Source organism: Netta rufina (genome assembly GCF_964035555.1).
Source record: "Netta rufina genome assembly, chromosome: 36".
Taxonomy (NCBI): domain Eukaryota; kingdom Metazoa; phylum Chordata; class Aves; order Anseriformes; family Anatidae; genus Netta; species Netta rufina.
The window spans coordinates 225788-242353 of record NC_140160.1 but is presented as its reverse complement, the minus strand read 5'-3'; the positions used below and the strand labels follow the sequence as shown (position 1 = coordinate 242353).

Sequence of the window (16566 nt, the reverse complement as noted above, 5' to 3'; positions counted from 1 at the left end):
GACCTGGCTGCAGACCACCGGGTGCTCTCGGTACCGGGACAACAGGGAGAGCTCCCGACGGGGCGCAACCGGGACCGGGCTGCAAAGCCCCCGGGTTTTTTTTTTTGGGGCGGGGGGCACCGGAGGTTCCCAGTATGGGGGTGTCGGGAACCAGACTCTCGGGGCATGATCCCGGGGAGCCGGGGAGGGGGAGGCAGATCCCGGAGGATGACCGGGACACGGGGTGCAGCCCCCCCCTCCCGGGGCAGGATCTCCCGGGGATTAACCGGCTGCCGCCCCCGCCGTGCCCATCCCGGGCTCGGGGGCCACCCCAGGGCTCCCGACCGGTGGCTCGGTCCCGGGTGGCACGGCTGGGGGCTCTGATGTCACCCGTGGGAGCCCGCGCCCGGCGCTGAGTCACGGCGGGGCCACCCCGCGCCCGGCCGGCCCGCGGGGCCGTTCCCACGCCTTCCCATTCATTCATTCATTCATTCATTCATTCATTCATTCATTCATTCATTCATTCATTCACTCCCTGCCCCCGGGGTGCCCCCAGCCCCACTGCTCCTGGCTCCGGCCGTCCCCACTGCTGGGGCTCCCCGGTGCTCCCGGTACCGGCTGCTCCCTGTCCCGGTGCCTTCAGGCCCGGTTGCCCCCGGCTGTCCTGGCCCCGGTGACTCCGTTCTGGTGCCTGCAGAGCCGGTGGCCCCCTCTGCACGGTTCTGGTGGCTCTGGTCACCTTGTCCCCAGCCCTCCTAGCTCCCGGTGCACCCGATCCCGGTGCCTGCAGGGCTGCTTGTCCCGGGCTGTCCCGGTTGTCCCGGGCTGTCCCGGTCCCGGTGCCTGCAGGGCCAATTGTCCCGGACTTGCCTGGTCCCAGTGCCTGCTGTCCCGGTCCCCCCGGGCTGTCCCAGTTCCCCCGGGCTGTCCCGGTGCCCACAGGCCCGGTCCCCGTGGAGCCATCCCGGTCCCGGTAGGCCCAGTTCCCCCGGGCTGTCCCAGTCCCGGGGCTGCAGGCCCGGTTCTCCCAGGCTGTCCTGGTCCCGGTGCCACTATCCCGGTCCTGGTTATCCCGGTCCCGGTTGTCCTGGTTCCCCCAGGCTGTCCTGGTTCCAGTGCTGCTATCCCGGTCCCGGTTGTCCCTGTCCCGGTTGTCCCTGTCCCGGTTGGCCCGGTTCCCCCAGGCTGTCCCAGTATCCCGGCCCTGGTGGGCCCTGTCCTGGTTGTCCCGGTCCCGGTATCCCAGTCCCGGTTCCCCCGGGCTGTCCCGGTCTCGGTATCCCGGTCCCGGTCCTGGTGGGCCCAGTCCCGGTGGGCCCGGCCCCCCCGGGCTGTCCTGGGCTGTCCCGGTGGGCCCTGTCCCGATGTGTCCGGTCCCCCCAGGCTGTCCCGGTCCCGGTTGTCCCGGTCCCGGTGCCCGTAGGCCCGGCCCCCCCCCGGGCTGTCCCGGTGGGTCCGGTTCCCCCGGGCTGTCCCGGTCCCAGTGGGCCCTGTTCCGGTTGTCCCGGCCCCCCCAGGCTGTCCCGGTGCCCGTAGGCCCGGTCCCCCCCGGGCTGTCCCGGTGCCGGTGCCCCGGCCGGGCCCCACGTGCTGCCGCCGCCGCCGGAGTAAACACAGCGCGTGTTGCCATGGCGACGGCGTTCCATGCCCCTGACGTCACCACGTCCGGCGTCCTTTGTTTACGTCGCGCGGCAACCGCCGTGGCCCTGGCAACGGAGAGAGGGGCGGGGCGGGGCGGGGAGAAGGGGGCGGGGCTTGGCGACTTTGGGGGCGGGGCCTGCGCCGCGGTTTTCCCGCGCTCTGCGGGGCTGGGGACACGTGGGCGGGGGGGGGGACACGCGTGGGAGGGGGGGGGGGCACGGGGGATTTGGGGACCCCACGGACACGTCCCCGCGTGTCCCCCCCGGCCGCTCACCCCCCCCCCCGTGTCCCCCATTTTGCCCATTTTGTCCCCCGCATGTCCCCTCGTGGTCCCCATGTGCCCCCCCCGTGTCCCCAAGACCCCCCCAATGTCCCCACTGCCCCCCCCATGTCCCTAAGGTCCCCCCCAATGTCCCCAAGGACCCCCTCATGTCCCCAAGACCCCCCCCCGTGTCCCCCATTTTGCCCCCCCCCCACATCCCCTCGTGTCCTCATGGCCCCCTTTTGCCCCCCCCGTGTCCCCAAGGCCCCCCCCCAATGTCCCCACTGCCCCCCCCATGTCCCTAAGGTCCCCCCCCGTGTCCCCAAGACCCCCCCCATGTCCATCCCCTCCCCCGTGTCCCCCATTTTGCCCCCCCCATGTCCCCTCGTGGCCCCCTTGTGCCCCCCCCGTGTCCCCAAGGCCCCCTCCATGTCCCCAAGACCCCCCTCAATGTCCCCAAGGCCCCCCCCGTGTCACCAAGCCCCCCCCATGTCCATCCCCCCCCCCGTGTCCCCCATTTTGTCCCCCCCCATGTCCCCTCATGTCCTTATGGCCCCCTTTTGCCCCACCCCATGTCCCCAAGACCCCCCCCGTGTCCCCAAGACCCCCCCCAATGTCCCCACTGCCCCCCCATGTCCCCACTGCCCCCCCCCCCATGTCCCCAAGGTGTCCCCCCCCCCACATTGCCCCCCCCCCCAAACGAGCCACTTTGTCACAAGAGTTTTTATTAAAGTGTAAACCCCGCGCAGGGGGGGCCCCCGCCCCCCCCCCCCCGAGCGAACCCCCCCACGGAGGGGGGTTGGGGGGTGGGGGGGGAGCCCCCGGTCGTGTCCCCCCCCCCCCCAGCAGGGTGACACCCCCGGGGAGGGGGGGGGTCACTGCGGCTTCGCTTTGGCACTTGGGAGCTTGGCCTGGATCCTGGGGACAGAGGGTGGCCGTGGGGGGGGGGCACCCCAAAAATTGGGGGGGCACCCCAAAAATTGGGGAGGGGGCACCCCAAAAATTGGTGGGAACCCCAAAATTTGGGGAGGGGGAACCCCCAAAATTGGGGGGAGGCACCCCAACGTTTGGGGAGGGGGCACCCCAAAAATTGGGGGGCAACCCAATTTTTTTTTGGGGGGGAACCCCAAAAATTGGGGAGGGGGTACCCCAAAAAATGGGGAGGGGGCACACCAAAAATTGAGGGGAAGCACCCCAAAGTTTGGGGAGGGGGTACCCCAAAATTTGGTGGGGAACCCCAAAAATTGGGGAGGGGGCACCCCATTTTTTTGGGGGGGCACCCCAATTTTTTGGGGGGGGCACCCCAAAAGTTGGGGAGGGGGCACCCCAAAAATGGGGGGGCATCCCAATTTTTTTTGGGGGGGCACCCCAAAAATTGGGGAGGGGGCACCCCAAAAATTGGGGGGCATCCCAATTTTTTGGGGGGGCACCCCAAAATTTGGGGAGGGGGAACCCCAAAAATTGGGGAGGGGGCACACCAAAAATTGAGGGGAAGCACCCCAAAGTTTGGGGAGGGGGTACCCCAAAATGAGGGGGGGCACCCCAAAATTAGGAGGGGCACCCCAAAAATTGGGGAGGGAGCACCCCAAAATGAGGGGGGGCACCCCAAAATTAGGAGGGGCACCCCAAAAATTGGGGAGCACCCCAGAATTTGGGAATGGGGCACCCCAATTTTTTTTTTGGGGGGTGGGCACCCCACAATTTGGGTAGGGGGCACCCCAAAACTTGAGGGGGGGGGCACCCCAAAAATTTTTTGGGGGGGGGGGGGGTCCCTCACCTGGCGCGGAGGTGACTCAGGTGGTTCCTCAGCAGGCTGCCGTACCGCTCGATTTGGGCCTTGGGGACAGTTGGGGACAATTTTTTTTTTAGGGTGGGGGGCAACTGGGGACGCCTTGGGGGCAGTTGGGGACCGGGGGGGGGCAATTGGGGACGTGGGGGGGGGGCAGAGGGGTCCCCGATGCTTTCCCCCCACCGTGCGTGTCCCCAATGCTCTCCGCACCCCGTGTCCCCAATGTCCCCAGTGTCCCCAAACCTGTGTCCCCCCCCCAGTGTCACCCCCCCCCCCCTAAGGTGTCCCCCCCCCCCCGTGTCCCCCCCCCTCGTTGTCCCCCCCCTGTACCTGGTGGTGCCGGTAGAGCACGGGGAAGGTGAACGCGCAGATGACACCTGGGGGGGGGAGCGGCCACGTCAGGGACCCCCCCCGTGTCCCCTTGTGTCCCCCCCGTGTCCCCATGTGTCCCCCCCATGTGTCCCCCGCCCCCCCCGTCCCCATAAGGTGCCCCCCCCGTGCTCCCAAACTGCTGTCCCCGTGTCCCCATCCTCCTGTCCCCACCCCTGTGCCCCGTCCCCATTCCTGTCCCCATGTCCCCATCCCCGTGTCCCCAAGTCCCCATCCCCAAGTCCCTATACCTATGTCCCTGTGTCCCCATCCCTGTGTCCCCATCCCCGTGTCCCCATCCCCTGTCCCTATCCCATATCCCATCCCCGTCCCCATGTCCCCATCCCATGTCCCTCCCATGTCCCCATGTCCCCACTCCATGTCCCCACCCCGTGTCCCTATCCCATATCCTGTCCCCATGTCCCCACCCTGTGTCCCCCCCGTGTCCCCATGTCCCCACCCCATATCCCATCCCTGTGTCCCATTCCTGTCCCCGTCCCCATGTCCCTGTGTCCCTATCCCATATCCCATGTCCCCATCCCTGTGTCCCCATGTCCCCACTCCACGTCCCCATGTCCCCATGTCCGTGTCCCCATCCCCATGTCCCCATCCCATATCCCATCCCCGTCCCCATGTCCCCATCACCATCCCATATCCCCTGTCCCCACCCCTGTCCCCATGTCCCCATCCCATATCCCGTCCCCATGTCCCCACCCCATGTCCCCATGTCCCCCCCATGTCCCCCCTGTGTCCCCATGTCCCTACCCCTGTCCCCATGTCCCCATCCCCATTCATGTGTCCCCATCCCCATGTCCCCATCCTTGTGTCCCCATCCCATATCCCCTCCCCATGTCCCCACCCCACATCCCCACCCCATGTCCCCATCCCATATCCTGTCCCCGTGTCCCCATGTCCCCCCCCATGTTCCCCCTGTGTCCCCATGTCCCTACCCCTGTCCCCATGTCCCTATCCCCATTCATGTGTCCCCATCCCCATGTCCCCATCCTTGTGTCCCCATCCCATATCCCGTCCCCATGTCCCCACCCCATGTCCCCGTGTCCCCCCCGTGCCGTACCCACTCCGAGCAGCGTCACCCCCGTTGAAGACGGCCCCCACGTAGGTGAGCAGGTAGAAGAGGAAGGCGAACTGCGCCCGGAGCGCGCTGTCACCCCCCCGTCCCCAACCCCGTCCCCAACCCCAACCCCGACCCCAACCCTGTCCCCAACCCCATCCCCACCCCTGTCCCAAACCCCGTCCCCAACCCCGTCCCCAACCCTGACCCCAACCCCGACCCCAACCCCATCCCCACCCCTGTCCCAAACCCTGTCCCCAACCCCGTCCCCAACCCCGACCCCAACCCCAACCCCGACCCCGTCCCCAACCCCACTGCCCCCCGTGACCCCAACATCCCCTATAGCCCCAATATTCCCCCATAACCCCAATATTCCCCTATAACCCCAATGTCCCCCCATATCCCTCCTGTCCCCTGTGACCCCAATGTCCCCCACAACCCCAATCTTCCCCTACAACCCCAATGTCCCCCCCTAACCCCAATGTCCCCCCATGACCCTAATATTCCCCTACAACCCCAATATTCCCCCACAACCCCAATGTCCCCTACAACCCCGCTGCCCCCATGACCCTCCTGCCCCCCGTGACCCCAATCTTCCCCCACAACCCCAATGTCCCCCCATAACCCCAATGTCCCCTCGTGACCCTAATAATCCCCTACAACCCCAATCTTCCCCTACAACCCCACTGCCCCCCATGACCCCAATCTTCCCCTATAACCCCAATGTCCCCCCATAACCCCAATATTCCCCTACAACCCCGCTGCCCCCCGTGCTCCCCCTACCCCCCGTGACCCCGCTGCCCCCCCCGTGCCCCCCATGACCCCAATGTCCCCCTGTGACCCTAATAATCCCCTACAACCCCAATCTTCCCCTACAACCCCAATCTTCCCCATAACCCCAACCTTCCCCATAACCCCAACCTTCCCCTACAACCCCGCTGCCCCCCGTGCCCCCCCTACCCCCCGTGACCCCGCTGCCCCCCCCGTGCCCCCCCCGTGCCCCCCATGACCCCAATGTCCCCCTGTGACCCTAATAATCCCCTACAACCCCAATGTCCCCTACAACCCCAATCTTCCCCATAACCCCAACCTTCCCCTACAACCCTGCTGCCCCCCGTGACCCCACTGCCCCCCGTGACCCCCGCTGCCCCCCCCGTGCCCCCCATGACCCCAATGTCCCCCGGTGACCCTAATAATCCCCTACAACCCCAATGTCCCCTACAACCCCAGTATTGCCCCCATAACCCCAACCTTCCCCATAACCCCAACCTTCCCCTACAACCCCACTGCCCCCCGTGCCCCCCCTACCCCCCGTGACCCCGCTGCCCCCCCCGTGCCCCCCATGACCCCAATGTCCCCCGGTGACCCTAATAATCCCCTACAACCCCAATGTCCCCTACAACCCCAGTATTGCCCCCATAACCCCAACCTTCCCCATAACCCCAACCTTCCCCTACAACCCCACTGCCCCCCATGCCCCCCCTACCCCCCGTGACCCCACTGCCCCCCATGACCCCAATCTTCCCCTACAACCCCAATGTCCCCCCATAACCCCAATGTCCCCCCGTGACCCCAATCTTCCCCATAACCCCAATCTTCCCCATAACCCCAACCTTCCCCTACAACCCCCCTACCCCCCGTGACCCCGCTGCCCCCCCCCGTGCCCCCCCGTGCCCCCCATGACCCCAATGTCCCCCGGTGACCCTAATAATCCCCTACAACCCCAATCTTCCCCTACAACCCCAATCTTCCCCATAACCCCAATCTTCCCCATAACCCCAACCTTCCCCTACAACCCCCCTACCCCCCCGTGACCCCGCTGCCCCCCCCCGTGCCCCCCATGACCCCAATGTCCCCCCGTGACCCTAATATTCCCCTACAACCCCAATCTTCCCCATAACCCCAACCTTCCCCTATAACCCCGCTGCCCCCCGTGCCCCCCCTACCCCCCGTGACCCCGCTGCCCCCCCCGTGCCCCCCAGTGCCCCCCATGACCCCAATGTCCCCCGGTGACCCTAATAATCCCCTACAACCCCAATCTTCCCCTACAACCCCAACCTTCCCCTACAACCCCGCTGCCCCCCGTGCCCCCCCTACCCCCCGTGACCCCACTGCCCCCCCCGTGCCCCCCCCGTGCCCCCCATGACCCCAATGTCCCCCCTGTGACCCTAATATTCCCCTACAACCCCAATGTCCCCTACAACCCCAACCTTCCCCTACAACCCCGCTGCTCCCCGTGACCCCCCTACCCCCCGTGACCCGCTGCCCCCCCCGTGCCCCCCCGTGACCCCAATGTCCCCCGGTGACCCTAATAATCCCCTACAACCCCAATGTCCCCTATAACCCCAATCTTCCCCATAACCCCAATCTTCCCCATAACCCCAACCTTCCCCTACAACCCCGCTGCCCCCCGTGCCCCCCCTACCCCCCGTGACCCCGCTGCCCCCCCCGTGCCCCCCCCGTGCCCCCCATGACCCCAATGTCCCCCTGTGACCCCTAATAATCCCCTACAACCCCAATCTTCCCCTACAACCCCAATCTTCCCCATAACCCCAATCTTCCCCATAACCCCAACCTTCCCCTACAACCCCGCTGCCCCCCGTGCCCCCCCTACCCCCCGTGACCCCGCTGCCCACCCCGTGCCCCCCCCGTGCCCCCCCCGTGCCCCCCCATGACCCCAATGTCCCCCGGTGACCCTAATAATCCCCTACAACCCCAATCTTCCCCTACAACCCCAACCTTCCCCTACAACCCCGCTGCCCCCCCGTGCCCCCCCCTACCCCCTGTGACCCCACTGACCCCCCCGTGACCCCGCTGCCCCCCCCCGTGTCCCCCCCTGTCACCTTGAGGGACTCGGGGATGCTGTGGACGAGGAAGAGGCGGGTGAGGGTGCGGGTGGCGGCGGCCAGGTGGCGGCCCAGGCGCCGGGCCCAGCGCTGCTGCTGCTCGGGGCTCAGCCCCACAGCGGCCCCAAGACCCCTGGGGACAAGACGGCCACCCATGGGGTCACCCGGGGGGTGGGGAGTAGGGACATAGGGACGGGCAGGGCCACCCCGGGGTGTGTGGGGGTCGTGCAAGGGGATGTTGTGCGGTATGGGGTTGGGGATGCCAGGGGGTACCCAAATGTCATGGGGATGGGGACCCAGGGGACACCCCAATGTCACAGGGGTGGGGACAGGAGGGGACATCCCATGTCATGGGGATGGGGACCCCAGGGGACACCCCAATGTCACAGGGATGGGGACAAGAGGGGACACCCCAATGTCATGGGGATGGGGACAGGAAGGGACATCCCATGTCATGGGGTTGGGGATGCCAGGGGGTACCCAAATGTCATGGGGATGGGGACAGGAGGGGACACCCAATGTGATGGGGATGGGGACACCCCAATGCCATGGGATGGGGACAGGAGGGGACACCCCAGGTCATGGGGATGGGGACCCCAGGGGACACCCCAATGTTATGGGAATGGGGACAGGAGGGAGACCCTGCCCCTGGGGACAAGGACGGCCACCCATGGGGTCACCCGGGGGGTGGGAGTAGGGACATAGGGACGGGCAGGGCCACCCCGGGGTGTGGGGGGGTCGTGCAAGGGGATGGGGATGGGGATGTTGTGCGGTATGGGGGTTGGGGGTGCCAGGGGGTACCCAAATGTCATGGGGATGGGGACAGGAGGGGGACATCCCATGTCATGGGGATGGGGACAAGAGGGGACACCCCAAATGTCATGGGAATGGGGATCCCAAGGGCCACCCCAATACCACAGGAATGGGGACCCCAGGGGACACCCCAATGTCACAGGGATGGGGACAAGAGGGGACACCCCAATGTCATGGGGATGGGGACAGGAAGGGACATCCCATGTCATGGGGTTGGGGTGCCAGGGGGTACCCAAATGTCATGGGGATGGGGACCCCAGGGGACACCCCAATGTCACAGGGATGGGGACAGGAGGGGACACCCAATGTGATGGGGATGGGGACACCCCCAATGCCATGGGATGGGGACAGGGAGGGGACACCCCAATGTCATTCGGTTGGGGATCCCAGGGGGTACCCCAATGTTATGGGAATGGGGACAGGAGGGAGACCCTGCCCCCTGGGGACAAGGACGGGCCACCCATGGGGTCACCCGGGGGGTGGGAGTAGGGACATAGGCATGGGCAGGGCCACCCCGGGGTGTGGGGGGGTCGTGCAAGGGGATGTTGTGCGGTATGGGGTTGGGGATGCCAGGGGGTACCCAAATGTCATGGGGATGGGGACAGGAGGGGACATCCCAATGTCACAGGGGTGGGGACAGGAGGGGACATCCCATGTCATGGGGATGGGGACAGGAGGGGACACCCAATGTGATGGGGATGGGGACACCCCAATGCCATGGGGATGGGGACCCCAGGGGACACCCCAATGTCACAGGGATGGGGACAAGAGGGGACACCCCAATGTCATGGGGATGGGGACAGGAAGGGACATCCCATGTCATGGGGTTGGGGTGCCAGGGGGTACCCAAATGTCATGGGGATGGGGACAGGAGGGGACACCCCAATGTCACAGGGATGGGGACAGGAGGGGACACCCCAGGTCGTGGGGATGGGGACCCCAGGGGACACCCCAATGTCACAGGGGTGGGGATAGGAGGGGACATCCCATGTCATGGGGATGGGGACAAGAGGGGACACCCCAAATGTCATGGGAATGGGGATCCCAAGGGCCACCCCAATACCACAGGAATGGGGACCCCAGGGGACACCCCAATGTCACAGGGATGGGGACAAGAGGGGACACCCAATGTGATGGGGACACCCCAATGCCATGGGATGGGGACAGGAGGGGACACCCCAATGTCATTCGGTTGGGGATCCCAGGGGGTACCCCAATGTTATGGGAATGGGGACAGGAGGGAGACCCTGCCCCCTGGGGACAAGGACGGCCACCCATGGGGTCACCCGGGGGGTGGGAGTAGGGACACGGGGGGTGGGAATAGGGACATAGGGACAGGCAGGGCCACCCCGGGGTGTGGGGGGGTCGTGCAAGGGGATGGGGATGTTGTGCGGTATGGGGTTGGGGGTACCCAAATGTCACGGGGATGGGGACAGGAGGGGACACCCCAATACCACAGGGATGGGGACCCCAGGGGACACCCCAATGCCATAGGGACGGGGATCCCAAGGGACACCCCAAACTAGAGGGACAGGGATCCCAGGGGCCACCCCAAACCATGGGGATGGGGATCCCAGGGGCCACCCCAATACCATAGGGACAGGGATCCCAAGGGCCACCCCAAACCATGGGGACACCCCAAAACACAGGGATGGGGATCCCAGGGGCCACCCCAAACCACGAGGCCACCCCAAACCACACGGACACCGACCCCGGGGGCCACCCCAAACCACGGGGCCACCCCAAAACACAAGGATGGCGATCCCAAGGGCCACCCCAAACCACGAGGCCACCCCAAACCACACGGACACCGACCCCGGGGGCCACCCCAAACCACGGGGCCACCCCAAAACACAAGGATGGCGATCCCAAAGGCCACCCCAAACCACGAGGCCACCCCAAACCACACGGACACCGACCCCGGGGGCCACCCCAACCCACGGGGCCGCCGATCCCCAAACCCCCCCCCCCACCCCATAGGGCCGGGGACACCCCGGAGGATTTGGGGTGGGATTTCGGGGGGTGCCACTCACCGGGGGTGCTCGGGGGGGGCGCGGCGCAGCGCCCTTAGGGCCGCCTGGTGCAGGCGCAGGGGGAGGGTGACCCCCAGCACCGCCAGCGCCCCGTAGGCGCCCACGCTGACGGCGCTGAAGCGCGCCAAGCACCCAAGGGTGCCCAGCGTCCCCGCCAGCGCCAGCGCCGAGCGCCCCGGGGCGCGCCAGTACAGCAGCTCCCACACTGTGGGGATACTGGTGTGGGTGCCAGGGCCTCCCAGCGGGTCCCCCAGTGCTCCCAGTAGCCCCTCTGGGGCGCCCCAGTGCCCCTCTGATAGTCCCAGTGTCACCCCAGTGCTCCCAGTAGCCCCTCTGGGGCGCCCCAGTGCTCCCAGTAGCCCCTCCAGGTCACCCCAGTGCCCCTCTGATAGTCCCAGTGTCACCCCAGTGCTCCCAGTAGCCCCTCTGGGTCGCCCCAGAGTCTTCAGAGTCTCCCCAGTAGCCCCTCCAGGTCACCCCAGTGCTCCCAGTAGCCCCTCCGGGTCACCCCAGTGCCCCTAGGGTCTCCCCAGTGCCCCTCTGATAGTCCCAGTGTCACCCCAGTGCTCCCAGTAGCCCCTCTGGGGCGCCCCAGAGTCCCTAGAGTCTCCCCAGTAGCCACCCCAGGACACCCCAGTGCTCCCAGTAGCCCCTCCAGGTCACACCAGCATCCCTAGAGTCTCCCCAGTAGCCCCTCCAGGTCACCCCAGTGCTCCCAGTAGCCCCTCCAGGTCATCCCAGTGCCCCTAGGGTCTCCCCAGTGCCCCTCTGACAGTCCCAGTGTCACCCCAGTGCTCCCAGTAGCCCCTCCGGGTCACCCCAGAGTCCCTAGAGTTTCCCCAGTAGCCACCCCAGGACACCCCAGTGCTCCCAGTAGCCCCTCCAGGTCACTCCAGTGCCCCTCTGATAGTCCCAGTGTCACCCCAGTGCTCCCAGTAGCCCCTCTGGGGCACCCCAGAGTCTCCCCAGTAGCCCCTCCAGGTCACCCCAGTGCCCGTCTGATAGTCCCAGTGTCACCCCAGTGCTCCCAGTAGCCCCTCTGGGGCACCCTAGAGTCCTCAGAGTCTCCCCAGTAGCCACCCCAGGACACCCCAGTGCTCCCAGTAGCCCCTCCGGGTCACCCCAGTAGCCCTAGAGTCTCCCCAGAAGCCCCTACATATCACCCCAGTGCCCATCTGATAGTCCCAGTGTCACCCCAGTGCTCCCAGTAGCCCCTCTGGGGCACCCCAGTGCTCCCAGTAGCCCCTCTGGGGCACCCCAGTGCTTCCAGTAGCCCCTTCAGGTCACCCCAGTGCCCCTCTGTTAGTCCCAGTGTCACCCCAGTGCTCCCAGTAGCCCCTTCAGGTCACCCCAGTGCCCCTCTGTTAGTCCCAGTGTCACCCCAGTGCTCCCAGTAGCCCCTCTGGGTCACCCCAGAGTCCCTAGAGTCTCCCCAGTAGCCCCTCCCGGTCACCCCAGTGCTCCCAGTAGCCCTAGAGTCTCCCCAGAAGCCCCTCCAGGTCCCCCCAGTGCCCCTCTGATAGTCCCAGTGTCACCCCAGTGCTCCCAGTGTCCACCCACTATCCCCTCCAGATCACCCCAGTGCCCCCAGCGTGCTCCCAGTGCCACCCAGTGCCCCCCATAGACCCCTCCCAGTGCCCCCCATGTTCCCCCCCTTCCCAGACTCCTTTAAGACCCCCCCCCCACGCTCCCAGTATCCCCTCCACAACCTCCCAGTACTTCCCAGTACCCCCCAGTACCCCCACCCAGCCCCCTCCCCACATCCCCAGTTCCTCCCAGTGCCCCCCTCAACGTCCCCAGCCCCCCCCCACGGCCTCTCCAGGCGCCCCCAGTCTCCCCCCAGTACATCCCAGTGCTCCCAGTCCCCAGCCCCCAGCACAGGGGGGGGCCAACAAAGCTTTGGGGGGGGTCCCAAAAAGCCGGGGGGGGGTCCCAAAAGGCCGGGGGGGGGTCCCAAAAAGCTGGGGGGGGGGTCCCAAAAGGCCTGGGGGGGGCCCCCCCCACCCACCTTGCCCCTCCATGGCGCCTCGGGTGCTGTGTGCAGGGGGGGGGGGGCCTCCCCCCCCCCTATTTTTAGCCACCAATCGCGCCCCACCCTGCAACCGGATTCCTGCCCCCCCCCCCCCCACCCCAAGGTCCCCCCCCCCCCTCCCAAAAAATGCATCCCGGGGCCCTGATTGGCTGCTCACCCAGGACGTCAGCTCCTGTGGGGCTCGGCGATTGGTCGGGGGGGGGCGGGGGCCCCTCGGGGATTTGGGGGGGGGGCCGGGGGGGGCTCCAGCGGGGGGGCTCCAGGGGCTCCCCCTGCAGGCGGGGGGGGGAGAGCGGGCGGCGGGGGGGGGCCCCGCGGGCGCTGCTGTGAGAAGGGGGGGGGGGAGAAGCTGTGGGGGGGGGGGCACAAGCAGTGCCCTGAGCCCCCCCCCCCCTCCCAAGACCCCCCCAGTAACCAGCCCCCTCTGACCCCCCCCCCAGCACCCTAAGCCCCTCCAGGTCACTCCCCCATCACCTGCCCCCCCCCCAACACCCTCCTTTCCCCCCCCCGTCCCCTTCCATCACCCCCCCCCCCTATTATTTTGCCCCCCCACCATCAATTTGCCCCCCCCCCCATTTCCCCCCATACCCAGGCTCGGTGGGGGCTCCCTGGGCACGGGGTCTGCCAGCACCGAAGGGCCCCCCCCTGGCCCCCCCGGGCACTTCGTGGGGGGGGGGGCACGAGCAGAAGCGCGGGGGTCCGGCCCCCGGGGTGGGGGGGGGGTTCAAGCGGGGGGGGCGACCCCGGCGGGGGTCCCGACGACCTCGGGGAGCCGTCTCGCCTTGGGCCCCCCCCCCCCCCGGAGAAGGTGATGTAGGAGAAAGTGAGTTCCCGGGGGGGGGCCCCGGCCCCCCCCCGCCGCCACCTCCGCATCTTCATCCTCCTCTTCCTCCTCGGGGGGCTCCGGTGCCGCCTGCAGCTCGGGGAAATCCGGCTCCTCGGGGCTGCCTTGAAGGGGGGGGGGGGGGAAATAGGGACGGGGGGGGGGCTCAGGGGGTTGCTCCCCCCCCCCCCCACAGTCACCCTAATTTGGGCTGGGGGGGGGGGGCTCGGCCCCACTCACCCTCCGTGGAGTCCGGCGTGGTGGAGGCCGTGGATGGAGCCTCTTCTGGGGGGGGGGGGGGGAAAAAAAGAGGGGGACGGGGGGGGGGCATGGGGTCACCCTACAAGGCTTGCCCCCCCCCCGTGCATCCGTATTGCCCCCCCCCCAGTGGCAGGTGCCCCCCCAAACCTGCCCCCCCCCCCACCCCCATGCCCACTGTGTCCCCGTGGCTTCATCACGGGTGTCCCCCCCCCGGAACCCCCCCCCCGGACACTCCCCGTACCCCACCCTGCCCTCCGGTGCCCCCATCCCCTGCAGCCCCTCCCGGTACCCCCCCCATCCCCTAAATCCTCTCCCGGTGCCCCCATCCCCGGTGTCCCCCCCCCCCCCGGTTCCCCATCCCCGGTGTCCCCCACCCTCTCCATCCCCTCCCGGTGCCCCCCCTCCCGGTTCCCCATCCCCGCCCGGTCCCTCCCAGTCCCTCCCGGTTCCCCATCCCCGGTACCCCCCCCATCCTCTCCCAGTACCCCCCCCCCATCCCCTCCCGGTGCCCCCCCATCACCCCCATCCCCTCCTGGTGTCCCCCATCCCCGGTACCCCCCCCATCGCCTCCCGGGGCCCCCCCAATCCCCTCCATCCCCTCCCGGTTCCCCATCCCCGGTTCCCCATCCCCATCCCCGGTACCCCCCCCATCCCCTCCCGTTTCCATCCCCGGTACCCCCCCACCCCGCATCCCCTCCCGGTACTCCCCCCATCCCCTCCCGGTACCCCCCTCATCCCCGGTGCCCCCCCACCCCCTCCCGTTTCCATCCCCGGTCCCTCCCGGTGTCCCCCATCCCCTCCCGGTACCCCCCCAATCCCCTCCATCCCCTCCCGGTTCCCCATCCCCGGTCCCTCCCGGTGTCCCCCATCCCCTCCCGGTACCCCCCCCATCCCCTCCCGGTGCCCCCCCCATCCCCATCCCCATCCCCATCCCCATCCCCTCCCGTTTCCATCCCCGGTACCCCCCCATCCCCTCCATCCCCTCCCGGTACCCCCCCCATCCCCTCCCGGTACCCCCCCCCCACCCCTCCCGGTTCCCCCCCCCCGCCCCCCCCCCGCTCCCGGTACCGCTCCGTACTGCAGTGGGCGAAGCCCAGGACCTGCCCCATGGCGGCGGCCCCGGCATCAGGCTCCCGGTTGCCCCCGGCCCCCGCTTCCCCCCCCCCCGGCCCCGCCGCGCATCACCGCGGCGCCATGGCGGGGCCCGCGGCGGCGGCGGCGGACAAAGGGCGGCGGCGGCGGCGGGGGGGGGGGAGGGGGGCGGGGGGCGGGGTACGGGCGGGGCCGGGGGGGGGGGAAGCGGGGAGCGGAGCCCCCCCCCCTTCCCAGTACACTCCCAGTGTCGCCCCCGGTAAGGAATGGAGATGCCCAGATCACTCCCAGTGGCCCCCCAGTAAGGACTGGAGACGCCCAGATCACTCCCAGTGCCCCCCCAGTAAGGACTGGAGATGCCCAGTTCCCTCCCAGTGCCCCCCCAGTAAGGACCAGACACACCCAGTTCTCTCCCAGTGCCCACCAGTATTGCTCAGAGCCCTCCCAGTGCCCCCCAGTAAGGACTGGAGACGCCCAGATCACTCCCAGTGCCCCCCCAGTAAGGACTGGAGATGCCCAGTTCCCTCCCAGTGCCCCCCCAGTAAGGACCAGACACACCCGGTTCTCTCCCAGTGCCCCCCAGTATTGCTCAGAGCCCTCCCAGTGCCCCCCAGTAAGGACTGGAGACGCCCAGATCACTCCCAGTGCCCCCCCAGTAAGGACTGGAGATGCCCAGTTCCCTCCCAGTGCCCCCCCGGTAAGGACCAGACACACCCAGTTCCCTCCCAGTGCACCCCAGTATTGCTCAGAGCCCTCCCAGTGCCCCCCAGTAATGCCTAGAGACCCCCAGTACCCTCCCAGTGCCTCCCTGCTAAAGACCGGGGATGCCCAGTTCCCTCCCAGTGCACCCTAGTTCTGTCCTGAGTGCCCCCAGTTCTCTCCCAGTTCCCCCCAGTATTGCTCAGAGTCCCCAAGCACCCTCCCAGTGACCCGCAGTAATGCCTGGAGTCCCCCCTGCTCCCTCCCAGTGTCCCCCAGTTCTGCCCAGAGGTCACCAGTACCCTCCCAGTAACCCCCAGTGCTGGCCCCCGTGCCCCAGTGTGCTCACAGTTCCACCCAGTGCTCCCCAGAGTCCCCAGACTACGCATCTAGTGCATCCCAGTACCCTCCCAGTGTCCCCAAGTGATGTCCAGAGCATACCAATTCCTTCCCAGTGCCTCCCAGCACTGCCTGGAGACCACCCAGTACCCTCCCAGTGCTCCCCTGAGCCACCAGTACCCACCTAGAAGTAGCTAGAGCCCCCCAGTACTCTCCCAGTGCCCCCCAGTACTGCACAGAGCCCCTCAATAACATCCCAGTGCCCCACATTGCTGTCTAGAGCCCCTCAGTGTTCTCCCAGTGCCCACCAGTAATGCCTACAGGAGGTCTCTGGGCATTACTGGAGGGCACTGGGAGAGTGCTGGGAACCTCTGAGCGACACTGGGGGGCGCTGGAAGAGAGCTGAAGATCCTCAGGCATTACTGGGGGGGGGGCACTGGGAGGGTGCTGGCGGGCTCTAAGCAACACTGGGACGCATTGGGAGGGAACTGGGGACACTCAGGACAGCACTGGGGT

General features: G+C 67.9%; 1 protein-coding gene across 1 annotated transcript; it reads right to left on the bottom strand.

Moving 5' to 3' along the window:
* Positions 1-2619: 2619 nt before the first annotated feature.
* RTN2 (reticulon 2) lies at positions 2620-15029 on the bottom strand (the record flags this gene model as incomplete). The annotated part of the gene is given in 15 exon segments (XM_084304179.1): positions 2620-2800; positions 3660-3718; positions 4002-4048; positions 5116-5137; positions 5139-5186; positions 7956-8091; positions 10805-11009; positions 12994-13054; positions 13056-13160; positions 13390-13555; positions 13557-13619; positions 13621-13676; positions 13678-13780; positions 13896-13944; positions 14999-15029. Coding segments are annotated over 15 exon segments (1194 nt in total). The 3' UTR covers positions 2620-2757.
* Between the last annotated feature and the right edge of the window lie 1537 nt (positions 15030-16566).